This window comes from Oncorhynchus mykiss, chromosome 7, assembly GCF_013265735.2.
Source record: "Oncorhynchus mykiss isolate Arlee chromosome 7, USDA_OmykA_1.1, whole genome shotgun sequence".
In the NCBI taxonomy this organism is placed as follows: Eukaryota; Metazoa; Chordata; class Actinopteri; order Salmoniformes; family Salmonidae; genus Oncorhynchus; species Oncorhynchus mykiss.
The window spans coordinates 66,100,969-66,127,682 of NC_048571.1; the positions used below are offsets into that span (position 1 = coordinate 66,100,969).

General features: G+C 42.2%; 3 protein-coding genes across 10 annotated transcripts in view; 1 reads left to right on the top strand and 2 right to left on the bottom strand.

The window, feature by feature from the left end:
• Positions 1–13,590, top strand: part of LOC110528290 (lysyl oxidase homolog 2A) — a 65,272-nt gene extending 51,682 nt beyond the window's left edge. The window contains exons 9-14 of the mRNA XM_021610237.2: positions 1,032–1,197; positions 2,449–2,689; positions 3,003–3,118; positions 3,378–3,514; positions 9,326–9,437; positions 12,471–13,590. Of these exons, the coding sequence (XP_021465912.1) occupies positions 1,032–1,197; positions 2,449–2,689; positions 3,003–3,118; positions 3,378–3,514; positions 9,326–9,437; positions 12,471–12,544 (846 nt within the window). The 3' untranslated portion in view covers positions 12,545–13,590. The remainder of the gene's footprint in view (positions 1–1,031; positions 1,198–2,448; positions 2,690–3,002; positions 3,119–3,377; positions 3,515–9,325; positions 9,438–12,470) is intronic.
• The window catches only part of r3hcc1 (R3H domain and coiled-coil containing 1), a 37,718-nt gene extending 20,213 nt beyond the window's left edge, over positions 1–17,505 (bottom strand). For 4 of the 7 annotated variants that reach the window (XR_005052643.1, XR_005052642.1, XR_005052644.1 and 1 more), the window contains exons 1-8: positions 16,804–16,979; positions 16,527–16,660; positions 16,144–16,281; positions 15,218–15,884; positions 14,640–14,812; positions 14,348–14,418; positions 14,061–14,156; positions 13,756–13,880 (exon numbers count right to left, since the gene is read on the bottom strand). Coding sequence is in view for 3 of the 7 variants with exons in the window: in XM_036983877.1 (XP_036839772.1) it covers positions 13,768–13,880; positions 14,061–14,156; positions 14,348–14,418; positions 14,640–14,812; positions 15,218–15,884; positions 16,144–16,281; positions 16,527–16,660; positions 16,804–16,833 (1,422 nt within the window). In the remaining 4 variants the exon portion in view is untranslated. Of the gene's footprint in view, positions 1–11,166; positions 12,304–13,039; positions 13,881–14,060; positions 14,157–14,347; positions 14,419–14,639; positions 14,813–15,217; positions 15,885–16,143; positions 16,282–16,526; positions 16,661–16,803; positions 16,980–17,387 lie in introns of those variants that run through there. The other 3 variants (XM_036983874.1, XR_005052645.1, XM_036983875.1) reach the window with 3 other exon arrangements.
• Positions 17,506–17,697: 192 nt separating this feature from the next.
• Positions 17,698–25,910, bottom strand: golga7 (golgin A7). 2 transcript variants are annotated; one of them, XM_021610241.2, is made up of 6 exons: positions 25,480–25,910; positions 25,078–25,203; positions 20,466–20,618; positions 20,150–20,251; positions 19,880–19,939; positions 17,698–18,660 (listed from the first exon to the last, which is right to left on the bottom strand). In XM_021610241.2, exons 1-5 carry the CDS (start codon positions 25,486–25,488, stop codon positions 19,892–19,894), a joined length of 438 nt encoding a protein of 145 aa, XP_021465916.2. In that variant the 5' UTR covers positions 25,489–25,910; the 3' UTR covers positions 17,698–18,660; positions 19,880–19,891. The 2 variants fall into 2 exon arrangements, with proteins under 2 accessions (XP_021465916.2, XP_021465917.2); XM_021610242.2 differs by lacking the exon at positions 17,698–18,660 and adding an exon at positions 18,810–19,572 and having other exon boundaries at positions 25,480–25,895.
• Between the last annotated feature and the right edge of the window lie 804 nt (positions 25,911–26,714).

The following is a 26,714-nucleotide window of genomic DNA, read 5'->3' on the forward strand; positions in this document are numbered from 1 at the left end:
TCTCTGGCAAATGCCAAACGTCCTGCACGGTGTTGGGCTGTAAGCACAACCCCCACCTGTGGATGTCGGGCCCTCATACCACCCTCATGGAGTCTGTTTCTGACCGTTTGAGCAGACACATGCACATTTGTGGCCTGCTGGAGGTCATTTTACAGGGCTCTGGCAGTGCTCCTCCTGCTCCTCCTTGCACAAAGGCGGAGGTAGCGGTCCTGCTGCTGGGTTGTTGCCCTCCTACAGCTTCCTCCACTTCTCCTGATGTACTGGCCTGTCTCCTGGTAGCGCCTCCATGCTCTGGACACTACGCTGACAGACACAGAAAAACCTTGCCACAGCTCGCATTAATGTTCCATCCTGGATGAGCTGCACTACCTGAGCCACTTGTGTGGGATTGTAGACTCCGTCTCATGCTACCACTAGAGTGAAAGCACCGCCAGCATTCAAAAGTGACCAAAACATCAGCCAGGAAGCATAGGAACTGAGAAGTGGTCTGTGGTCACCACCTGCAGAACCACTCCTTTATTGGGGGTGTCTTGCTAATTGCCTATAATTTCCACCTGTTGTCTATTCCATTTGCACAACAGCATGTGCAATTTATTGTCAATCAGTGTTGCTTCCTAAGTGGACAGTTTGATTTCACAGAAGTGTGATTGACTTGGAGTTACATTGTGTTGTTTAAGTGTTCCCTTTATTTTTTTGAGCAGTGTATATAATGTGTATAAAATAAGTGAAAAAGTAAGTTACAAACAACACAAAAAAACTAACAAAATAGCACAATTGGTTAGGGGCATGTAAAACGTCAGACATCCTCTTCGGCGCCATCTTAACCAGCGACTATTAGGATACTGCGCTCAAACCGCTAGGCTACCTCCCGCCCTATAGCTATGCAGGTCCATGACTTGAAGGGATGGAAATGTAGATAGGGAAACCTCTTGTTGTAAAATGACTAACAGTTTTCCCTCTTGAGTTTAGAGAATGGAAGCTGGGCCTATGTTTGATGAGTTTGCCTGTGTGGTGTTATTTCTCCCTACTAGGAGACGTGGTACTGGCCGGGAGACGTGAGGGCTGATGACGTGGTGATGAGCGGGGTCAGGTGCTCAGGAACGGAGATGACCTTGGCCCAATGCCTCCATCACGGGAAACACCTCCACTGCCCTCGAGGGGGAGGGCGCTTCGCTGCTGGAGTATCCTGCTCCGAGTGTAAGTCACTGATGATAACTACTGTCTGTAATTAAAGGCCTAGATTCAATAAGATCAAGAGTTAACCGGCGATGGCAGACACCCGCATAGTGGATGTTTTGGCGGTGTCTGAGGTAGTCTGAGGTTGCTCTTGTGATCATTGTCACGAAGCCACACCCGGCCCACTCGCGTTAGAAGTTGAAAACAAGAAAGTGTAGGCTATATAGAAATAATGATGCTAAAATTTAAAATCATTAAACAAAATAATGAGGGTTTCTATCAGCCTAATCAAGGCGTAGATTACATCTCACATTCCAGTGTCCAACTTGTAAACAAGGCTGCATGGGATTTCTGTTAATGCAACTCCATGCAGCAAATGGCAATGTCCACTTTTGGTATAATGCCAGGAGCCACTTATGGATTTTGGATTTGGCAGTTCTACCTCCGACACGTCAAAACAACCGCTATGCGGATGTCGACCAAAGCAGATCTGATTGAATAGAGCCCTAAGACCCTGAAAACTCTTGACCAACCCTCAACCCTAATACTCAAGGCACCACATACAACCTCTGCAATAGTTAGATGATTAGTAATGATGAACAATCAAATCACCATTCCACATCACTGTGTCGTGCCTAAGAACAGCCCTTAGCCGTGGTATATACCACACTCCCTCAGGTCTTATTGCTTAAATATATTCCACTCATTATCTGAATTTCATTGATACACTAAGCTGATGAATTTCAAGCAGAGACAGGCGATAGTGTATCAGTTGACTTGTCACGTAGAAAAGGTGATCTTGTACAATGTTGCACGGGGCAGAATGGCATACAACGCTGTGCTACGTTTTTACACAAGCCAAACAACTTGACAATATCCCCATTTCTGATGATTTATCCTACTTATGTACTGTATAAGGATAATGAAACCTTAAGACTGACATGTTTCTCAACATGCTTACAACCTGACATTGGATACAAATGTGTATCTTGTATTTTTTGCTATTAGATTAAATGGTAGTTAAAATGACTAAATGGTGTATTAGTGACAACACTAAACGTTCTCATTGTATTTCATGACAACTTTTTTGTATTTTTCATGAATTACTCCCGGGTGAAAGATGTGTGAAACCCCAATGAATGAACAATTAAATGTTCTTAAAGATAAGGGAATTACAAGTGTTGTCAGTTATATACCACTTACATCTGAACAATGTACCAAAGTGATTGAAAATAAAAATAAACTAACGACCTCTCCCGCCCTGGCATGCAGCGGCCCCAGACTTGGTTCTCAACGCTCAGGTGGTGGAACACACCACATACCTGGAGGACCGGCCAATGTACATACTGCAGTGTGCCAACGAGGAGCACTGTCTGTCCAGCAGCGCTGCCACCGCCACACCGTCCTCCTACCGTCGCCTGATGCGCTTCTCCTCACAAATCCACAACAACGGACAGTCCGACTTCCGCCCCAGGGCTGCACACAACTCCTGGGTCTGGCACGACTGCCACAGGTAAAGTGGAGGATGAATTATTTGGTCCTTCAGTTTAGCAATTTAGTTAAGTAGTGGAAGCTATGATAAAGGGGGCTGGACAATAGCATGCAAAGAAGCATCATGAGCAGGAACTCTTTGTGAGTGTTACATGAGTTGAGAACAATCACAGTGCTGGAATAAAAGTCCTCTGGAGGATGTCATTTTCGCAGTCTTATGAGATCATACATTTGTGGTCATCTTGAGGCAGTGCCTGCTGTGGTTGTACAGAGGCTCGTTATGATGATGAGGGTGGTGGTGATGAACATGATTGACTGTCTATCTCCCGGTCCAGACACTACCACAGCATGGAGGTGTTCACCCACTATGACCTGCTGAGCCTCAATGGCACCAAGGTAGCAGAGGGACACAAGGCCAGTTTCTGTCTGGAGGACACCCAATGTGAAGAGGGTAAAGAGCTTTAATGTGAAAGGGGTAAAAAGGCCTGATTCTCTGCTCTAACACTCTTCACTGTTGTCTCCAACCTACAATAAGACTTCACTGTTGTCTCCGACCTACAATAAGACTTCACTGTTGTCTCCGGAGATAACAGTGAAGTGTGTTACTGTAGGTCAGAGACAAGTGTGAAGAGCGTTAGATCGGAGACAACAGTGAAGAGTGTTACTGTAGGTCAATCTAACGCTATTCACTGTTCTCTCTGGCCGGGCAGGTACTGAGAAGAGGTACGAGTGTGCTAACTTCGGACAGCAGGGCATCACTGTTGGCTGCTGGGATACGTACAGACACGACATCGACTGTCAGTGGATAGACGTGACAGACGTCGTGCCAGGAGACTACATCTTCCAGGTGAGAATCTTAATTGATTTTTTATTCTTTCAAAACTTTTGTTTCCCCCCATACCCCCCAGTTTTAATTTAAAATAACAATTATATTACAATAGGCATGTGATTCTATACATCCAAATATGAAATAGGAGCAAGGTGCTTGTCTTACATGAGAATCTTATAATAAACTGGGAGTAGTTACAGTTCTTCTAATCACTTCTGGTTCCATGGGGATTACAGGAGTCAATTCATTTAAAAGGAATTCACATTTAATCATTCAGCTTGTCACTTTCCCAGCATTTTAATATTGTTACAATTTCACTAATAGTTGCTGCAAACACAGATGGCTATTTTGGTATTAGCAAGAGTATCTGGGTTATCTGATTACATCATAAATAAACTCAGCAAAAAAAGAAATGTCCCTTTTCCAGGACCCCATCTTTCAAAGATAATTATTTAAAATCCAAATAACTTCACGCATCTTCATTGTAAAGGGTTTAAACACTGTTTCCCATGCTTGTTCAATGAACCACAAATAATTAATGAACATGCACCTGTGGAACGGTCGTTAAGACACTAACAGCTTATACAAATAAGGTCACATAATAAGGCAAATAAGATGGCGTAGCAGTGTAGACGTGTTTTGTTCGTCCTCTCGTGTACTTTTGTATTTTTTGTATACATTTCAATTTTTTTTCCCAATCTCTTTTCGATTTTTAATTCTAATATACCTTCCGGTAACCTGCCTCACCCAATGTGATACGGAATCGCTATTATTTTTTAACTTTAGAACACATTCAAGAACCTCCAGAAGCTAACCAGCTAATTAGCTACAAGCTATTCATTGTTAGCCACTGCTAGCGTCTTTTACCTTCTGCACAGATACCAGCCCTGTTCTTAGCCTGGATATTACTCGCCAATCTACCAGTATCGGACTGTCTCTCCACAACAACGCCGGATTCCTGCCGTAATCCCTGGGCCACTACTTCTAATCTTCACAGCTAGCTTGCACCCTCCGTGGCACCCAGTACCGAAGCTATCCCTGAGGCCCACCTCCCGGGCCTACTCAGCTGTACACCCGAACCCCACTCATACACGGCTAGAGCCCAATACTCCACTGGATCCTTGCTGTAAACTCTGGACCTTGGCACCGGATCACTGCTGCTACCGATTGGCTATAGTGGCTAACGCCACTGCCACAAAGCTAGCACCAGTTAGCCGTGAGCCAGCGTCTGGTCTGCCGACGAATACTCCATCCGCTGGGCCTTCAACCGGCCTCCGTCTGAGCAGACCCCCCTACCACCCCCGGGCTACTAACTTTAAACGCTGTGTCGCCCGCGTGCTAGCGGCTTCCCTGTTCCATCTATTGCTGCCCCCTGGACACTATGATCACTTGGCTACATAGCTGATGCCTGCTGGACTGTCCAGTAATCACGGTACTCCATTCTGTTTATTTATGTTTTATCTGTCGGCCCCAGCCGCAAACTCAGGCTCTGTGTGTAGTTAATCCGACCCTCTCTGCCTAGTCATCGCCAATTTACCTGCTGTTGTTGTGTTAGCTGACTAGCTGTCACCTGTTGTTTTAGATAGCTCTCCCAATCAAGACCTGCGATTACTTTATGCCTTGATGAATGTCGCTCTCAAATATCAATATGCCTTGTATACTGTTGTTCAGGTTAGTTATCATTGTTTTAGTTTACAATGGAGCCCCTAGTTCCACTCATCATACCTCTGATACCTCCTTTGTCCCACCTCCCACACATGCGGTGACCTCACTCATTATAACCAGCATGTCCAGAGATACAACCTCTCTTATCATCACCCAGTGCCTGGGCTTAACTCCGCTGTACCCGCACCCCACCATACCCCTGTCTGCACATTATCCCTGAATATATTCTACCACGCCCATAAATCTGCTCCTTTTATTCCTTGTCCCCAACGCTCTAGGCGACCAGTTGATAGCCTTTAGCCGTACCCTCATCCTACTCCTGTGGAGGTAAACCCAGGCCCTGCATGTCCCCAGGCACCCTCATTTGTTGACTTCTGTGATCAAAAAAGCCTTGTTTCATGCATGTCAACATCAGAAGCCTCCTCCCTAAGTTTGTTTTACTCACTGCTTTAGCACACTCTGCCAACCCTGATGTCCTTGCCGTGTCTGAATCCTGGCTTAGGAAGGCCACCAAAAATTCTGAGATTTCCATACCCAACTATAACACTTTCCCTCAAGATAGAACTGTCAAAGGAGGAGGAGTTGCAATCTACTGCAGAGATAGCCTGCAAAGTTCTGTCATACTTTCCAGGTCTATGCCCAAACAGTTCGAACTTCTAATTTTAAAAATGTATCTCTCCAGAAATAAGTCAATCACTTTTGCCGCCTGCTACCGAACCCCCTCAGCTCCTAGCTGTGCCCTGGACACCATCTGTGAATTGATTGCCCCCCATATAGCTTCAGAGTTTGTTCTGTTAGGTGACCTAAACTGGAATATGCTTAACACCCCGGCAGTCCTACAATCTAAGCTAGATGCCCTCAATCTCACACAAATCATCAAGGAACCCACCAGGTACAACCCTAAATCCGTAAACATGGTCACCCTAATAGACATTATCCTGACCAACTTGCCCTCCAAATACACCTCTGCTGTCTTCAATCAGGATCTCAGCGATCACTGCCTCATTGCCTGTATCCGCTACGGGTCCGCGGTCAAACGACCACCCCTTATCACTGTCAAACACTTCTGCGAGAAGGCCTTTCTAATCGACCTGGCCCAGGTATCCTGGAAGGATATTGACATCATCCTGTCAGTTGAGGATGCCTGGTCATTCTTTAAAAGTAACTTCCTCACTATCTTAGACAAGCATGCTCCGTTCAAAAAATGCAGAACTAAGAACAGATATAGCCCTTGGTTCACTCCAGACCTGACTGCCCTCGACCAGCACAACAACATTCTGTGGCGGACTGCAATAGCATCGAATAGTCCCCGCGATATGCAACTGTTCAGGGAAGTCAGGAACCAATACACTCAGTCAGTCAGGAAAGCAGAGGCAGCTACTCGACCAAGCCTCCCTTGCTTCTCCTTTACCCAAATCCAGATAGCAGATGTTCTAAAAGAGCTGCAAAACCTGGACCCATACAAATCAGCTGAGCTTGACAATCTGGACCCTCTATTTCTGAAACTGTCCGCCGCCATTGTCGCAACCCCTATTACTAGCCTGTTCAACCTCTCCTTCGTATCATCTGAGATCCCCAAGGATTGGAAAGCTGCCGCGGTCATCCCCCTCTTCAAAGGGAGACACACCCTGGACCCAAACTGTTACAGACCTATATCCATTCTGCCCTGCCTATCTAAAGGTCTTCGAAAGCCAAGTCAACAAAACAGATCACTGACCATCTCGAATCCCACCGTACCTTCTCCGCTGTGCAATCCAGTTTCCGAGCCGGTCACGGGTGCACCTCAGCCACACTCAAGGTACTAATAACCGCCATCGATAAAAGACAGTACTGTGCAGCCGTCTTCATCGACCTGGCCAAGGCTTTCGACTCTGTCAATCGCCATATTCTTATCGGCAGACTCAGTAGCCTCGGTTTTTCTAATGACTGCCATGCCTGGTTCACCAACTACTTTGCAGACAGAGTTCAGTGTGTCAAATTGGAGGGCATGTTGTCCGGTCCTCTGGCAGTCTATGGGGGTACCACAGGGTTTAATTCTCGGGCCGACTCTTTTCTCTGTATATATCAATGATGTTGCTCTTGCTGCGGGCGATTCCCTGATCCACCTCTACGCAGACGACACCATTCTGTATACTTCTGGCCCTTCCTTGGACACTGTGCTATCTAACCTCCAAATGAGCTTCAATGCCATACAACACTCCTTCCGTGGCCTCCACCTGCTCTTAAACGCTAGTAAAACCAAATGCATGCTTTTCAACCGTTCGCTGCCTGCACCCGCATGCTGCCTGCACCCGCATGCCCGACTAGCATCACCACCCTGGATGGTCGACTAGCATCACCGCCATGGATGGTTCCGACCTAGAATATGTGGACATCTATAAGTACCTAGGTGTCTGGCTAGACTGTAAACTCTCAGACTCATATCAAACATCTCCAATCCAAAATCAAATCTAGAGTCGGCTTTCTATTTTGCCTATTTTATTTCGACTTTGGCGATGTCATCTACAAAATAGCTTCCAATACTCTACTCAGCAAACTGGATGCAGTTTAATCCAGTGCCATCCGTTTTGTTACTAAAGCACCTTATACCACCCACCACTGCGACCTGTATGCTCTAGTCGGCTGGCCCTCGCTACATGTTCGTCGCCAGACCCACTGGCTCCAAGTCATCTACAAGGCTATGCTAGGTAAAGCTCTGTCTTGTCTCAGTTCACTGGTCACGATGGCAACACCCACCCGTAGCACGTGCTCCAGCAGGTGTATCTCACTGATCATCCCTAAAGCCAAAACCTAATTTGGCTGCCTTTCCTTCCAGTTCTCTGCTGCCTGCAACTGGAACGAATTGCAAAAATCTCTGAAGTTGGAGACTTTTATCTCCCTCACCAACTTTAAACATCTGCTATCTGAGCAGCTAACCGATCGCTGCAGCTGTACATAGTCCATCGGTATATAGCCCACCCAATTTACCTACCTCATCACCATACTGTTTTTATTTGATTTACCTTTCTGCTCTTTTGCACACCAGTATCTCTACCTGCACATGACCATCTGATCATTTATCACTCGTGTTAATCTGCTAAATTGTAATTATCCACTGCTATGGCCTATTTATTGCCTACCTCCTCATGCCTTTTGCACACAATGTATATAGATGATTTTTTTCTCTACTATGTTATTGACTTGTTTATTGTTTACTCCATGTGTAACTCTGTGTTGTCTGTTCACACTGCTATGCTTTATCTTGGCCAGGTCGCAGTTGCAAATGAGAACTCGTTCTCAACTAGCCTACCTGGTTAAATAAAGGTGAAATAAATCAAATAAAAAACAGTTATGAAAACTCAAGACACTAAAAGAGGCCTTTCTACAGACTCTGAAAAACACCTAAATAAAGATGCCCAGGGTCCCTGCTCATCTGCGTGAACGTGCCTTAGGCATGCTGCAAGGATGCATGAGGACTGCAGATGTGGCCAGGGTAATAAATTGCAATGTCCGTACTGTGAGACGCCTAAGACAGAGCTACAGGGAGACAGGACAGACAGCTGATCATCCTCGCAGTGGCAGACCACGTGTAACAACACCTGCACAGGATCAGTACATCCGAACATCACACCTGCGGGACAGGTACAGCATGGCAACAACAACTGCCCGAGTTACACCAGGAACGCATAATCCCTCCATCAGTGCTCAGACTGTCCGCAATAGGCTGAGAGAGGCTGGACTGAGGGCTTCTAGGCCTGTTGTTAGGCAGGTCCTCACCAGTGCGTAATTTCCTGCAAGACAGGAATATCAGTGTTCTGCCATGGCCAACGAAGAGCCCGACTCTCAATGCCATTGAGCACTTCTGGGACCTGTTGGATCGGAGGGTGAGGGCTAGGGCCATGCCGCCACCCCCCCCCCCCCCCCAGAACTGTCCAGGAACTTGCAGGTGCCTTGGTGGATGAGTGGGGTCTCTCACAGCAAAAACAGGCAACCCCCCCCACCCCCTTTGTTCAGGGAAACATTATTCAATTTCTGTTAGTCACGTCTGTGGAACTTGTTCAGTTTATGTCTCAGTTGTTGAATCTTATGTTCATACAAATATTTACACGTTAAGTTTGCTGAAAAGAAACACTGACAGTGAGAGGACGTTTCTTTTTTTGCTGAGTTTATGTTGTCTCTCCCCAGGTTGTAATCAACCCCAACTATGAGGTGGCAGAGTCCGACTACACCAACAACATTATGAAGTGCAGGTGTCGATACGATGGCCACCGGATATGGACGTACAACTGTCATATAGGTGAGAGACGATGACAAGTGGCGATTACTGGCTACAACAGTATTGAATGCGATGGACACAATGAACTTTATGTTCAAAGACCTTTTTTCTATGGATAACAAATGACCACATTCCAAAGCAGCTTACATTCATTTAGTAAATAAATTGGTGAAAAGGCATTCGCAAAATTCTAAAACATTTTAATGAGACAATTTACTGATAATACTAATATATTCACAAGGGATGGTCCCCACACGTGTGCTTTAAGGTTAGTCTTACAAACTGGAGAGACAGATTTCTAATTTCCTCTGCTGGATCATAATGTTAGCCATTACAATAGTCAATAAAAAAGAATAATAATAATAATAATATATATATATATATACATACACACACACACACACACACACACACACACACATATACACACAGTTAATAGTTGACACACCTACTCATTCCAGGGTTTTTCTTTATTTTTAGTATTTTCTACAATGTAGAATAACAGTGAAGACATATGAAATTACACATATGGAATCATGTAGTAACCAAAACTGTGTTAAACAAATCAAAATATTTTATATTTGAGATTCTTCGAAGTAGCCACCCTTTGCCTTGATGACAGCTTTGCACACTCTTGGCATTATTATCCCTAGCAGCTTCATGAGGTGGAATGCATTTAAATTAACAGGTGTGCCTTTGTTAAAAGCTAATTTGTGGAATTTCTTTCCTTAATGCATTTAAGCCAATCATTTCTGTTGTGACAAGGTAGGGGTGGTGTACAGAAGATAGCCCATATTATGGCAGGAACAGCTCAAATAAGCAGAGAAATGACAGTCCATTACTTTAAGACATGAAGGGAAGGTCAGTCAATCTGAAACATTTCAAGAACTTCAAGTGCAGTGGCAAAAACCATCAGGCGCTATGATTAAACTGGCTCTCATGAGGACCGCCACAGGAAAGGAAGACCCAAAGTTACCTCTGCTGCAGAGGATAAGTTCTTTAGAGTTAACTGCACCTCAGATTGCAGCCCAAATAAATGCTTCAGAGTTCAGGTAACAGACACATCAACAGTTCAGAGGAGATTGCATGAATCAGGCCTTCATGGTCGAATTGCTGCAAAGAAACCACACCAGTAAGAATAGACCTGCTTGGTCAAAGAAACATGATGGAAATCTGTCCTTTGTTCTGATGAGTTCAAATTTGCGATTTTTGGTTCCAACTGCCATGTCTTTGTGAGACAGAGTAGGTGAATGGGTAATCTTCACATGTGTGGTTCCCAACATGATGCATGGAGGAGGTGTGGTGGTGCTTTGCTGGTGACACTGTCAGTGATTTATTTATAATTCAAGGCACACTTAACCAGCATGGCTACCACAGCATTCTGCAGCGATACACCATCCCATATGGTTTGCGCTTAGTGGGACTATCATTTGTTTTTCAACAAGACAATGACACAACACACCTCCAGGCTGTGTAAGGGCTATTTGACCAAGAAGGACAGTGATGGAGCGCTGCATCAGATGACCTGGCCTCCACAATCACCCGACCTCAACCCAATTGAGATGGTTTGGACCGCAGAGTGAAAGAAAAGCAGCCAACAAGTGCTCAGCATATGTGGGAACTCCTTCAAGACTGTTGGAAAAGCATTCCAGGTGATGCTGGTTGAGAGTATGCAAAGCTGTCATCTAAGAGTGGCTATTTTGAAGAACCTCAAATATAAAATACATTTTGACGTAACTTTTTTGGTTACTACATGTGTGTTATTTCAGTTTTGATGTCTTCACTATTATTATTATACAATGTAGAAAATAGTAAAAATAAAGAAAAACCCTTGAATGAGTAGGTGGGGCCAAACTTTTGACTGGTACTGTATACCATAAAAAACAATGGCATATAACAGAACTCTATATAATAATTGCTTATAAAAATGCTTATAAACATAAAGTAACATTTTATCATTCAGCTTGAATGTTTCAGAAAATGTATGAGTGAGTTTTTAGCATTAGAAATCAACCATTTTATTAATTGCTCAACATGGCGATCCTGAATAGTTTTGTCGAGTTGTAATTGCATCTGCGGACATTTTTTTCTTTCCGTTTGCTACGCAAGTATGCAATGTATAAATTAGGATTAATTAAACAATAAGCCTCGAGGGGGTGTGGTATATGGCCAATATACCACAGCTGAGGACTGTTCATAAGCATGAGGCAACGCGGAGTGCCTGGATACAGCCGTTAGCCGTGGTCTATTGGCCATATACCACAAGCTCCAGAGGTGCCTTATTGCTATTATAAACTGGTTACCAACGTAATTAGAGCAGTAAAAGTAAATGTTTTGTCATACCCGTGGTATACGGTCTGATATACCACAGCTTTCAGCCATTCAGCATTCAGGGCTCAAACCATCCAGTTTATAATAGGAATTATACAACCCGTGTATCAACTTTATCCATCTATGTATGGACGCAACCAGGGTGAGCTAAAATGATCTGTTAAGTGTTTGGGTTATAACAAATTACGAAGTTAAAATACAGTAAGACTTGTCGACACCCCAAACCGCACAGTAACGCAATGCCCCATTCCCTTTGAAACTGGTGCCTGATTTACACTACAGGACCAAAAGGAGCCAACCCGAGCTGTACTGGGTCAGCCTTATTACACGTCCACCCACCATAGTTGTTGGGACCATGATAGAAAATATCCACGCCTGCATAGTATGGTTTGGGTGCGGCCCTATAGTGTTAATCACACACTTGAGTGCTACACTGGCATCAACAAAAAACAATGGGAACTTGAAGAGGAACAAGTCATAGGACAGCAATGGTCTGCCAGTTATTTAAGTAGCAAGGACCTCTGTAGTCGTGTAGCCAAGTTGTAGCCTGACATTCCTGTAAAAGATCATGAAAACAATCAGTTCAAACAGAGAGAAGGCTTGAAGACTTCAGTGAGTGAATTATATATATATTTTCAACTGTAATTATATGGTGCTATCAAACTGTGGCCACTATTGAATGAGTGCAGTTCTTCATGTGTCCCATTCGTCTCTCCTCTTCAGGTGGCTCAGTGAGTTCTGAGTCAGAGGAATCTGCTTTCCCTGGCCTCTTGAATAACCAGCTGGGACACAGGTAGTGTGGATGGACTCAATAGAAAGACTGGGAGGAACATTTTATTTCACGAAACTGATGAGAATGACCAGCAAGACTGTTGTGACATTATCAACCACTAGAGGGAGCGCTGTACTGTGTTTCCTCCCTATTGGTGCTGGATGAAAATGTAAAAGCCTTTCTCACCTCAATGCCAACATTTGATGTAAGGACATTTCAGACAAAAAAAAACCTGTTTTAAAGATCCAGCTTGAAGAAGCATCTGTCTTTACTGATCTCACTAATTTCCTTAGCACCAGCACTCCGCTGTACATGTTATCAAATCAGTCATACATACATATGCATCTAACCTTTCTGGTCCACCATAAGGAGAGAAAAATACATGCTTTTGACACCTGCTGCACTTCGAGACAGTTTCTTACTTATTTTTTGCAAAAAGTGTTGAGACGGAATTTATGCAACTATGAAGTAGGTGGGAAAGTAGCAGAAGTCTTGCCTCCATTGGGAATATATATATATATTTTTTTTACTGATGAAATAAATGAGGAATCATTTGTCAATTTAGTGCAGTTTCATGCCAGTCTGTGACAATGTGGTAGCAAGCCATTGTAAATATTAATAGGAAGAACCCATGTCTTCCTGTACAGTATTCACTAAGGATAAGGCAATATTATTACAACCATACAGCTGCCACTTTGTTTTTGATGATCAAAACTGGATTTGTTTGTCTCTAACGATATTTAAAACCTTTCATCTTAAGATCCTAAGATAAATATACATTTTAGTCTTAGCATATTTCGCTCAGTTTAGTACATTTTATTAAATTATTACTGTCTGGGGACTCTAAAATCGGTTTGTTTTCTCATTTGTATAACGTCATGAATGACATGTGAACATTAATCTTTGCATCATTTTGTCCTGTTTGTGATACAGCAACTACATAGCCCTTCATTTGACAAGGGTACTCTTTACTAGATGGGTGATTATCCTGTACGGTTGAATATGGTTGAATGTGGAAAAGCATTTTGTGCTTGCATGTTTTCTGTAATAAACAATAATGAAACAAGCAAACCATGACGTCCTTGTATTGATTTCTTAAACTGAGACTCTGCACTATGCAGTGATCACAAGCACCAACGTGAACTAAAGACATTGCAGAGTGAGGCCCGGTAGTTTAGTCATCCCAATACTGTGGTTTACTGTATCTCTTGAGAATATGTTAAAAGGCCATCACACCTGCTGTAGCGGTCAGAAACGTTGTGAGGGCGTTCCACCTCTCTGCACTCCCAGGGCTCTGGATACCATTCTGCGGGCCACCGCTGAGTCTGTCCGTGGCCTCTCCTTCACCGGCTGGATAAACTCTGGGAAATACAGAATCATTTTATATTATAGTATGGAATAAAGAGATAACATGCTAATAGTATGGTACCACCAAGTTATAGTTACTTACAATGAAAACATTATTTACCCAAATAGAAGATACCACTTAATTTAAATATGTTTTTCTTAGTGCTACTGTATGGAGTTAACAAGGACAATACCAGCACGTCTTATGGCTTTCCCTTTGGCCTTCTTGCTCCCGTCAGACAGAGTGCACGTCTTCAGGAGAGGGTGCCGAATGGAAAGTGCATGGAGAGCTAAACACAAACACAGGGTTGAATCAGACTCATCTCTGATGTCATAAGAAAGAACACCAACTTCTCCTCACCTAAGGCCAGTAGGTCACACAACCAACTCCAATTTCTAATGTGCCAAAAGAAACTCGTGACTCATCTTGGACTTAAATATCCCTCAAAATATGAAAAATAGATATACTCAAAAACCATACCTGCAGATTGACTGGAGAACACGCCCAGGGCGTGAGTGTTGTCCACCCACTTAATCTTCATGCCTTCGTCGCTGGAAGACAGAGACAAGACTGGGAGAGTTAGACAGCCCTTATGAGTGTGCTGTGGGCTTTAATGAGAGGCTTTCACCTGTGCTGTGGGGCAAAGTTTCCCCTAGGTACAGATCTACGATCAGCTTCCCCTCCCCAATCCTAACCATCAGTTTGATTTTTTTTTAAACTGATCCAAGATCAGCGTCTCGGGGAAACATCACCATACTCTTGAGGCTTTTACCTGTAGTCTGCAAAGGCATCCAGCAGGTCGCCTGTTTTGAACATGGCCGGGAAGTCGTAGATCTCGATGACGTGGCCAAATTCGTCCTGGTTGATCCACACGTTCTCGAAACAAGAGTAGTCGTTGTGGGCGTGTTCGATGGCCACGTCAGTCTCTGTCAAGTGGGCCTTGATCTGACGAGAAATTCAGCCAGTTATTGAGATATAGCAACCTATCCCAAATAAGTGTTTCTCATTAATCCTTTTACATATACAAAATGTGAAATATAGCTTATACATTATCTGTGGACACCCCCCACCCCAGTGTAACACCCCATTCCCTTTAAAACAGATGCCTGATTCACACTATAGAACCTAAAGGCTAGCCTACACCTAAAACTATATAGTCTATTTAACTTGAGGACAATCCATAATGTCACAGTAATTTTTGTACCATTTTCAAACGGATTTACAAAACCAAAAATGTTAAATCTCATAACTGAAGTGTTTTGAAGAAATGAACAGAAATGATATAATCCCCATAGATCAACCCCGCCAGTCCATTGTCATGGAATTAGTCTGAACTTCACCACACTATACCTCTTGGCTAAAATCAACAGCATCGCTAGCAGCATCCTTGGCTGGTGTTGTATGAGAGGCATGGTGTTGGTGGGAGGTCACGTTGCTACTGCCCACAGACGACTCCTCCGTCAGCACCTCCTCCGCTACATGCTCCTCCGCTACATGTTCCTCCTCCTCCTGGGCTTCCCTAGTCTGGTGCTCCAGGGTCAGGGCCATGAAGTAGGACACAGTCTGGCCCCAGGCGGGGGGGTGGGGGCAGGGCTCCTCTGCTGAGAAGCGAATGAAGTCATCCTCCTGCCCAGCGCTAGTGGTATTAGAAGGCACACTGTCCTGGTTGGTGTTGGCCTGCGTTTCTGACAGCGTTCCCTCCGTGGTGTCTGAGGAACAGCAGGAGCAGGACTCTGAGGTGGAGGTGCATCCCGAGGAGGTGAAGCTGAGAGTGGGCAGGGGCAGGTCGAGGTCCACCCCTGCTGGTGGTCCGTGGAGATTACTGCCACTGTCCCGTTGCCTGTCCCTAGCCGCCCTTGGGACGTAGATGGCCTTGTCAGGGCGTTTGGCATTACCTCCGCTCCGCTGGGCCAGGGGTCTGGGCTGGAGGTCCATTCTGCTGCTCTGCATCCCCATACCTCTCCTAGGAGCCTCATTGTAGAAACTGTCTGTGTTGCTTTCATCCCCCAGATCCAGCCTGGCACAGATAACATACTAAACTAAAGTCACCATGTAACGCTGTGAAATAAATGGGCAATAATTCACATTAAGATGCCCCTATACCATGTAGTTACTTTAGAACTACTTTGTCAGCCAGACTTGGATCAATTTAATGTAGTGTGACCTGATAATATGGCATATGAATTTACCAGCTGTTTATCCAGGAAGTCCCATCGAGGTCAGAAGACTTATTTAACAAGAGAACTCAATTTAAGACCTTGTTGTGTGTGCTCTACCTGAGGTGCGAGTAGCAGACAACTACTCTGCGGCTCCAGCCCTCCCCCACGGAGAAGGTGGCGAGGTTACGGTGGTTCTCAGTGGTTTTGTGAATCAGGTAGCGAAGTCTGCTTGATAGAGGGGGGAAGAGTAGGGCACTGGGGAGGGAGGGGACAACACTCAAGCCAAAGCTTATTTAGGGTGACATCCAATATGTGACTTTGGTGACATCAACTCAGATAGACTTTGATCACCTGTAGGTACATTATGATCTGTGACACCTAGCTAAATGCAATTAATACACATTTACGTGAAATGGCGTTGACAGGGAATGTGTCCCACAAAAAAAATGGACAAGCCCTCAACTTATGTTTGTGACAGAATGCAGGAAATGGCAGCTTACCTTTTCTGTTTCTCTCTCTGTAGGTAAGCATCCAGTTCGTGCAGGACTGTGTGAACAAATTCATTTTCTTGCTTGGGAAGATAACAGCCATCAAAACAAGGAAACGCCAGGGTGGCGATGTTGGCACTTTGTAGCTGCAAAATAAGTCTTTCATGATCAACGGTGGTGAGGCAGTTGACTCAGTGCGACAACCGTTCATATATATACACCTCAGTGTGGTTACAAAAACCCAATCCTACATCTATCAAGCACTTTAAGACAACATTTCCAGACTTACGTTAAATTCGCTATCAGCTAAATCCCACATTTACAGGGGACGGTAGCTTTGTCCAATATTATATCCACTGCACTGCCCATACCAGGGTTCTACATACCGGTTCATTTGTTAAACCTTTATTTAACTAGGCAAGTCAGTTAATAACAAATTCTTATTTTCAATGAGGGCCTATGAACAGTGGGTTAACTGCCTGTTCAGGGCCAGAACGACAGATTCGTACCTTGTCAGTAACCTTTCGGTTACTAGTCCAACGCTCTAACTACCATGGAGCGCTACCCTCCTGTAGGTTTTCCAGTTGTTACTGACCTGATTCATTTCATAAACCAGCTAATTATTAGAATCACGTGCGCTAGATTAAGGTTGGAGCGAAACACTACAGGACAGTGCTCCAAGAACAGGGTTGGAGATCCCTGGCCCATAGTGTTCCGTTGCTAAGTTTAGCTAGCTAACGTTGCTATAGCTAGCTAGCAAATGCTGAACAGAAGCTATTCAATCAAGCCGTTTCACTTATGCAGTTATAAAATCTGACATTTTGTTCTAACTTTTAGTTTGGCAGTTAAAAAGATGCCCAAGTAATAAATTACCAAGAAAAAAAGTTGAGAAATTATTCCAAACGCTTGAAGAAAACGCAGCCAGCCCCTTCCAAATAATTATTGCAGGTTCCATCTCAGTGTAATTGTGCCCCCTTGCGAATAGGCGCAGAATGCATTCATAAACTATTTCATTATTGCTAACTAACGATGACTCGCTCCATTGATCGTAGGATATTGTTGACTAAATTAAAAATGTTATTCACTCATTTGCAGTTTGTCTAGCTGTGGTCACTGGTTATCTAGTAAAAAAAAATACAATTATGTAATGTGAGCTATATTTAATTGAGTATGGCTTCACAGCTTATTCAAGAAAATAGTTTATTTGTAGATACACATTACACTACATATAATAACAAGAACAAACAATAGATTGGCTTTTAATTCCTGTCTTGGGATTCAACGCATGCTCAAGGTTTCTGTGGTGGATTTGCGGTCAATAATTATTTACACATATTGGACAATATCAAGGATAGGGGGTAGTCTAGAAACTCCATAATTATGTTGAACCACAGTCAGGGTTGGAGTCACAATTCCTGTCAATTCACATTTAGTCAAGCTAAATAAATTCAAACTAGCTAATGTGAAAACCTGATTCTTATTGGCAATAACAGGCAACCTGTGTGCTTAAACACTGGTGAACTGTCACTATAGAACAGAAACCATAATACAAACCCACACAACGCTGCATACGAAACAAGTTCACATCAAATAGCCTACAAGGTGATCAAAAGTACACACACCAAATCAATATGTTATCTTCTGACAATTATACTGAACAAAATTATAAACGCAACATGTAAAGTGTTGGTTCCATGTTTCATGAGCTGAAATAAAAGATCCATACACAAAAACATTTCTAATTTTGTGCACACATTTGTTTACATCCCTGTTAGTGAGCATTTCTCCTTTGCCAAGTTAATCCAGCCACCTGACACTTGTGACATATCAAGACACTGATTAAACAGCATGATCATTACACAGGTGCATCTTGTGCTGGGGTCAATAAAAGGCCACCAAAATATTGTCAAAATAATGCCACCAATGTCTCAATTGGCATGCTGACTGCAGGAATTTACACCAGAGCTGTTGCCAAATAAGTTAATGTTCATTCCTCTACCATAAGCCGCCTCCAACATTGTTTGAATAATTTGGCAGTACGTCCAACCGGCCTCACAACATGTAACCACGCCAGCCGAGGCCCTCCACATCCGGCTTCTTCACCTACGGGATCGTCTGAGACCAGCCACCCGGACAGCTGATGAAACTGAGAAATATTTCTGTCTGTTATAAAGCCATTTTGTGGAGAAAAACTCATTCTGATTGGCTGGGCTTGGTGGGCCTATGCCCTCTCAGGCCCACCCATGGATGCGCCCCTGCCCAGTCATGTGAAAACCATAGATTAGGGCCTAATTATTTTATTTCAATTGACTGATTTCATTATATGAATTGTAACTCAGTCATTTTGTTGAAATAGTTGTATTTATATTTTTGTTCAGTATACATACAAAAGGAGCAGCAACATTTTAGCAAAAGCTTATAGTTGGTTTTTGAGAAGTACAACTTAGAAGTACCTGAAGTAGCAAACCATAACTCAGAAAATGTGCTATGTTACTGTACATCGTTATCGTTTGTAAACTCCAGGAACGAGAATCCATGAGTTTGGAACATGCTAGCACTGCCCCATTCCCTCTCATTGTATTTGCTAAAGTAAACATCTGAATTGTGGCGGATTACAGTTTCTCCTGGCCCATAGACTGTCAAGGTAAGGAACCATTTGACTAATTATGTACATTTTGGTGAAGCAGAGAGGATATTTTAAAACACAGGTTTAAAAACTGTGGGTGAAATATACCTTTAAGGGCTATTTGCATTGACCTATTACACAGTGCACCTTTAATTACGAGTAAGGGTTAAAAAATGGCAATATAAAACAAAATGGCACCCTTCATACTAAAGGTGTGGTATTGCTTAACTAGAATAAGACTTTTCACGTTAAAATGAATCATCTCAATAAACATGAAAAAACAGGGAGTGTTGGTCTCTCTGGAATATAGGCTACTAGCGCACATTTCCCATCTCGTATGTGAAATAAATAAAAACAATTATATCTACATCCATAAGGAATCATTGATGGTGTGGTGAGACAATTGGGAAGCACCAGATGAAATAGGCCATCCTGCATAAGAGCAAAAACAAAAACACTTCAAATTAACAATAGTGTGAAGGTAGTCCTGACAGCTGGAGGCAGGGAGCAGTGGAATTGTTAAATAACATTGCTGCTCATTAACCATAGGGAATGTAAGTCCAGACATATAATTTGACAGTATCTCCATGTCAATATTATTCTATTCTTTCTAGTTATTTAGACACTAAGCTCTTGTGAGGTTGCTATGAAACTTATTTCCATTGGTATCCCCTGTTAGAGTTAACAGGATGAGAGAACATCTTATTTAAATGAGGTGAATGTCAGAGAAAACACTCACCTTTGGTGTGGTTTATCTTCCGGAGCCAATGCTTCGATCCTCAAAGATGGTGATTTCAACCTGGGGAGGGGTTAGTTAAGGAAGCTGGGATCCAGCAAGAAATGCAAGACAAGTTACACAAGAAAGGTCTAGCTATGCATCCCAAATGGCATCCTACTCCTTTTACAGTGCACTACTTTTAACCAGAGCCCAAGGAAAATATAAAGGGATTATGGTGGCATTTGGGAAGCAACCTTTGATAGTGTGAGCCTCTGGGACAGTAAAGGATACAACCCTGAGACCTCTCTCTATTGGGTCTGTAAGCAGCAGTCCCAGAGGAGCGTAGATCTTCTCATTCTGCTCCTTGATGAACCTAGCGATCTTCTTCAATACCTAGAGACAAAGAAAGTAAGCCCTTTCACCAATTCATGGCTTGGCCTAAAAAATTAATAAAAAAAATACACCCAATATGGCCACGTCATAAAACATAGGTTCAGTCCCAAATGACAACACATTCCCAATATAGTTTGTGCACTACTTTAGACCCTGGCCCACAGGGACTAACCCTTGGCCTGCATACTTCTATGGAGAAGACTGAGGGACCTACTTTCTCATAATGGGTCTCCATACAGAGGAAGATCGTGTAGGCGGTCATGCAGGCCAAGCAGCCCTCCAGGTAAGACTTGCCACCAATTTTCTCAGCCTCAGCATAGAGGTTGTTGAGCGTATGCATCGTCTCCTCAAACTGTTGCCTGTCAACCTGAAAAAAAGTATGCCCATCGACCCCTCAGTAAGAGCTCTGCACGACCAAAGTCACTGAGCAATAATGGAAAAGTACACTGACTACACAAACTGAAGGAATGTATGACAATTCTATTTGAGCAGCGGTCTGCTTAGTAGCTGTGTGTGTGGTCGACGGCCGGGGACAAGATGGCGGAGTGAGTGGTCGCTTTAAACTGAGCTCCTGAACTTTAAAATTGAATTCAAGCCCTAATTTGAGTTTGACGAGGATTACAGTTAAAACATTGTTGCTGTCTTTTTTGCATTTTTTATTAGTTTGATGGTTTACTGAATCACTTTTCCACTTTATTATACGTCAAGCAAGTTCAGCCAACCCTAGCTAGCTAGTATTGTAACATTAGCGGAGATGGAAGCTAGCAAAATGTAGAGGGAGCTGTCGTAAACGAGGTAGATCCTATCAACTATATGGAATATTTTGAAACTACCCCAGAAGTAACGGTACAGAGGTCGGAGGAATTAGTCTTCGGTACAGGTGTCCAAATAACCCCTTCGAAACCCTCCAACCTGAAGAGACTACGAGAAAGTGACCCCGGGCAGGCTCAACCATCCCGGCCTATCACCAATGATAACATCTTCGAGGCAATCCAGGGTTTAAACAAGAAATTTGACGAACAAGATCGGCTTAATGGCTTTGAGAGGTTTCATAAAAATACCCTCCCAATTGCAAACGTTTCCAAAACTACAGAGTTTAATGCAGCGGGCATTAATATTACCAGATGATGCAAAACTGTTGAAAAATAAAGTTGATGCCCTGACAAAAGAAAACGAGGAGCTGCCCACAGCCAGTGCTGAACAGGTTCGATACAAGTGCCGATGAGGGCTGAGACTGAATGGGCTACCTGAAACTGATGGTGAGAATATCAGAGGAATTGTGATTGACATTATTGGGAAGGTTTGTTCCATATCCCCGATACAACATCTACCGCGATGTTCAGGGTACACCGTCTCGGAGATAAGAGAAAGGAGAAGACACAGACAGGTCATCATTATGTTTGCGTTGAGGAACGTGGGAGTCGAGGTGTGGAGAGCTGCCAAACTTACGCCGATCTGCAAGGAGATGGGCATTAGCTTTGCAGAAGATTTGAGCAAGCGCAACAGGAATGCCTTTTCGAAGCTGTGGCCACAAGTGGATGAGGCCAGACGCGGGGGGAGGGCGCCTTACTGTCATTGACGGCCACAAGGTGGAGCTAAGTGACTGACTGATCTTGCTTTACGAGTTGGCCTGCTTATACAGTAGTAGGCTAATGAAACCATATACCGTTTCAACTGGTAAGTTTATTTATGCAATCGTTTATCTGAACACCGCATATATGAGATATTGCATAGGGCCATACATATAAGTATTTATGGTTATTATATACTGCCAAACAATTGTTTAACAGCTATTAGTAAAGTCTTAATTGAGTTGAAAAACAAATATTTTACAGATAACATTTTTGGAGATGATTATAATGTTGCTCTTGATGCTCCTTTCTGATATTTGGCGTTCACAGAATCAAACTTAAAAACAATTTTCTTGGTTCAACTCTACAACTAGCGACAGACAATTAAAATCTAGAATTGATTGTTGGTTGCTATCTTCCAATCTTATGAATCTTGTATTTCCTCAGCTCCTCTGACACACCATTGTTCCATTATTCTTTCCTTTTGATAATGACAAGATATTTACTAAAGCATACTGGAAATGTAACCCTTTTCATTTAAAGAAAAGTCATTTTGTTTATAGACTAAAACTCTTATCAGAGAGACCTGCCTCTATTATGCTCTCTCTTCTACTAACAAATGGGAAATGATTAAATTCAGAATTTGATGTCATGCCATCACTACTGGTAAAATGCTAGCTTAGAAAAGATTATACAAGCAGATGGATATTATTGTTGTTATTAACAGGTTGAGCAATAAACTTGATTTAAATCAAGATGAAAAGCATAGCTTGCTAAATGCCCATGTGAACGACATATACAACGACAAGGCACAGGGTGCCTTCATCCGTTCAAAGGCCAAATGGATTGAAAAAGGTGAAAAAAAAACATCTTATTTCTTTCATTTGGAGAACAGTAGGCAGACTAGGCATAGTATTACATCTATTTATGTAAGTGACAATATATCTGATGATCTTGAAGTGATTAATAAGAAAAATACTCTTTGTACAGTTCACCATATCAATCACATCTTTCAGAAGGCGACTTGGATTCTTTTTTTGATTCAGTTAATAACTCTATTTAGCCTATAGAAAGGTTTAAGAAATTATGTGATTCTGATATAGATATTACTGGAGTTGGACCAAGCCATTAAACAAATGCCTATAGGTAAATCTCCTGGACCGGATAGCCTGACTCCCAGCTACATTTTTGGCCTGATATTAGAGAGTTATTGCTTTGTCTACAAAGTGGGTATTGCTAACGCTATCTTATCTCCTTCGAGACAGGGACTAATAGTTCTTATACCCAAACCAAAGAAGGACTCTTTACCTGGACAATTGGAGACTTAGTCAGTTGCCAACAACCTGATGGAAGTTACTAGCCCATGTCTATGCCAAAAAAACTGAAAAAAGGCCTTGATGATATAAAAATCAGTGAAACTCAAATCAGCCTTCATTAAAGGAAGGAGTATCCATAACCATATACGATTGGTTTTAGATTTGATGATGGCTTTATATTGTTTTTAGATTTATTTTTTTTTAAAGCTTTTGACACTTTAGAACACAACTTTTTTTTATTTAGAACTCTCTACTTTTGGGTTTGGGGAGAATCTCTGTAAAGTGATAAAGGTGATATTAGCAGTTCGGTGGGTATGAGTAATGGCACATCCCCTTGTTTCTCTATTGCCAGTAGAATTAGACAGGGTTGCTCAATATCCCATCTTATTTATTTTAGCCACAGATTTACTAGCTGTTTTTCTTAACAAATCTGAGAATTTAAAAAGGGTTATTTTTGGTAAAGATATAAATATCAGTCAACTTGCAGATGACACTGCTCTTTTCCTAAAGGATAGAGTGGCTATTCCCTTGGCTATTGACAGAATCAAGAAACGTTCTATGGCCTCTGGGTTGACTCTCAACCTTAATGAATTGGTATGAGATCACATTTGTTGCTGTGACTCCGTCAACATTGCCTCCATACCGGTTAAAAGGGAAGTTACATTTTTAGTGAAAACAATTCCTAAATATTTATCAGATAAAGAATCTTTAAACATCGATAACAGGATTAATGCCATGAGTTTCATTAAGTCAGTGGCTGCAATGTGATCTTAAATTTGGGTCGTATTCTTTTGTCCAAGACTGATGGTTTATCTAGAAATATTTACATAAAGGTAAACAACACAAGTCAGTCCCTTTTACTTTCTTCTACAATTAGTGAAAGACTATGATCGTGGAGGTTTACAAGCTATTGATTGTTATTAGTGGGTGCTTTTAGAATTAAATGGTTGAAATTGTCTGTCTAATCCTACCTCTGTGGTATCATATCCCTAACAATCTGTTTATTAAACTTGGTAGACTTGAATTCCTAATGAAATGTGATTGTGAAGTTTCACTAGCAAATTCAATTTTTCAGGAACATTTTCCCCCCATAAAACATTGATTTGCAATAAGTGTTATTAAAATGAATAGGAAATCAATTTTCAAATGCCTTTGGTTTGACAAGGGTATTCATGTTGAATGTGATTTGGTAGACAACAACTGGGAAGTTTTTGCAGTTTGAGTTTGTTGGTAAATTTCAGGTTAATATTACTCAGAGAGAATATATGAAGGTTTGCAAAGCAATTCCACTTAATTTACTTGGACTTATTAAGAACACTTATATTGATGAGGTTGTTCCCTCTTTTCCAAGTTTTCAAAATAATAACTTGAATCTTATGGATTTAAAAAATCCAACAATAAGTGGATACAATTGGGAGTTAATTAGGTAATTTTTGGTGATTATAATTCAATATATTGCTATGGAAGTAACCTCATGCTATGGTCAAAAGTTAAAGAACCTCATTTTAAAATATATTTTTTGCATTATGCAAATATTTATATTTATATTTATATTATTCTTGTGGCCAAATAACAGTCACAAATGTAAATGGGCTGAAACATCCCTTATTTTGTAAAAAAAAAAAAAATCCCATTGAACTGTTACAGTTTTATAAATCCCTCAAAGTTGTGAAACTTAAACATTATTAGAAGTCATGTCTCTAAATGTATGTTAATGTCTCATTGCCTTGTCACATACTAATGATGTCCTGAAATCTAAATATATTTTTTTTTGGGGGGGGGGTTCCTGTAGTCACAGGAATGCCCCTGTATTGATGACTAATATTGTTAGTGTTGCAATTTAAAATAAACATTATATATATATATATTCTTTAAAAAAAAAAAAAAAAAAAAAAAAAAACAATTTTAAAGAACGTAAAAAGTGTGTATGGTCTCATACCCTAGACTCCAGCTCAGAGGGGAACTTGGTCTGGAACCTGCAGATTGTACCCGAGTTGTAGTCCCTCTGGACATACACTTTGGAGGCGACGGCTGCTTGATGTTGTAGGTCCTGCAAGTTGTGCGCCTGAAAGCATGAATTGAATAAATATCATGGGATCATGTGTCCATCATTAGCCTAGTTAAATTAACCTTAAAAGCTATCTAGCTAGCTACACAGAAGGCTCAGTCTGGACATTGGGCTAGCTAACGTTAGCCATATTTGTTGACAACATCTTGTTTGGCTAGTAAACCAAGCACCACAGTACAGGCAGCCACCAAATTGTGAAATGTATATTCAATTAGTTAGACACGGCTTAGTTGTCAATGCCTAAATACAGTTAAAACGATCAATGTAATTTACCTCAGCCATAGTGGACGTTTTCCTTTCAGCTAGCTTCTTCGGGTAGTACTTCCGCACAGACTGAACGCTTCAATGAGTACGCTGCCACTCGTCTTTTTCCTTCTGTGGCGTTTATATGGTGGTTGGCTACCAACTTTACGGTGCATTATCACCACCAAATGGACTGAAGTGTGGAACAGAGACAGTGAAGGTCTAAATCCTACCCAATATTATCATTTATTTTTCCTTTATTTAACTAGGCAAGTCAGTTAGGAAACAAATTCTTATTTTCAATGACGGCCTAGGAACAGTGGGTTAACTGCCTTGTTCAGGGGCAGAAGGACAGATTTTTACCTTTGAAAACTCGCAACCTTTCGGTTCTCCCTAAGGAAATGAAATGCTCCATCCCCTGAAGATTTCTGAAGCAGTTACCTTAATCCTGGCTCGTTGACCCCATTACTCAAATATAATAATTGCTCCCTTTCCCTCCCATATTTCTGAAACTGAAATAGAACATGTTCCACTGTCTCCATCTTCTGATAATGATCACACCTTCCAGTTTGATATGTTCACTGTTCTTATTAACCCCTTGGCTTCTGCTTTACTGATTGACAATTCCATCTCAACATTAGGATGTTTAAGAGCCTGCTTGGGGATAACATCCACCTCCTTCCACTCTACTCCCACGTGAGCTGGCACCCAGAGGAACATCAAATACCACCATCCGTTTCACCCTATACATGCACTGCACAATACATCCGGTCTGCTGAGACAAATTAATTCAAACTCATCAATAGAGCACAGGAGACCAAGCCAACTACTACTCGGTCTGGCCTCACCTCCTCCACACACTAATATGGCCAACAACTCCATTAAGTAAACAGAGAAATTATCCATTGCTGTCACTGCCACCTTAAACTGAGGAACACTAAAAGCTACACCTGACCTTGTTTTAGGGTCCTTCGGTCCATCTGTGAATGTAAAGAAAGTATATTGTGTTCACTTACAACTGAATCTACTCCTTCCTCAACATCTCTTACCCTTTCAAGCAACCCTAGATATATCACTGGCTGAGGGAGAAACCAATGGGCTAGCAGTTCAAATAAAAGCATGATACACACATGTAGGACTGAGGTTAACTAGTCTAGTTTCTGAACTTCATTAATCCTCTGCATAATCCTTGCAATTGCAAGTCTACCCAATGGCATTTGTTTAATTTCTTTACTCATCGACATCTATATTCTTGGGTAGTTTAC

Excerpts from the sequence above, each read along its gene's own strand:
- golga7 (XM_021610241.2), bottom strand. Across the intron at positions 20,619-25,077 it reads CCTCTGAGCTGGAGTCTAGG|GTTGACAGGCAACAGTTTGA; the intron begins GTATGAGACCAT and ends ACTTTTTTTCAG. Across the intron at positions 20,252-20,465 it reads TGGAGACCCATTATGAGAAA|GTATTGAAGAAGATCGCTAG; the intron begins GTAGGTCCCTCA and ends CTTTGTCTCTAG.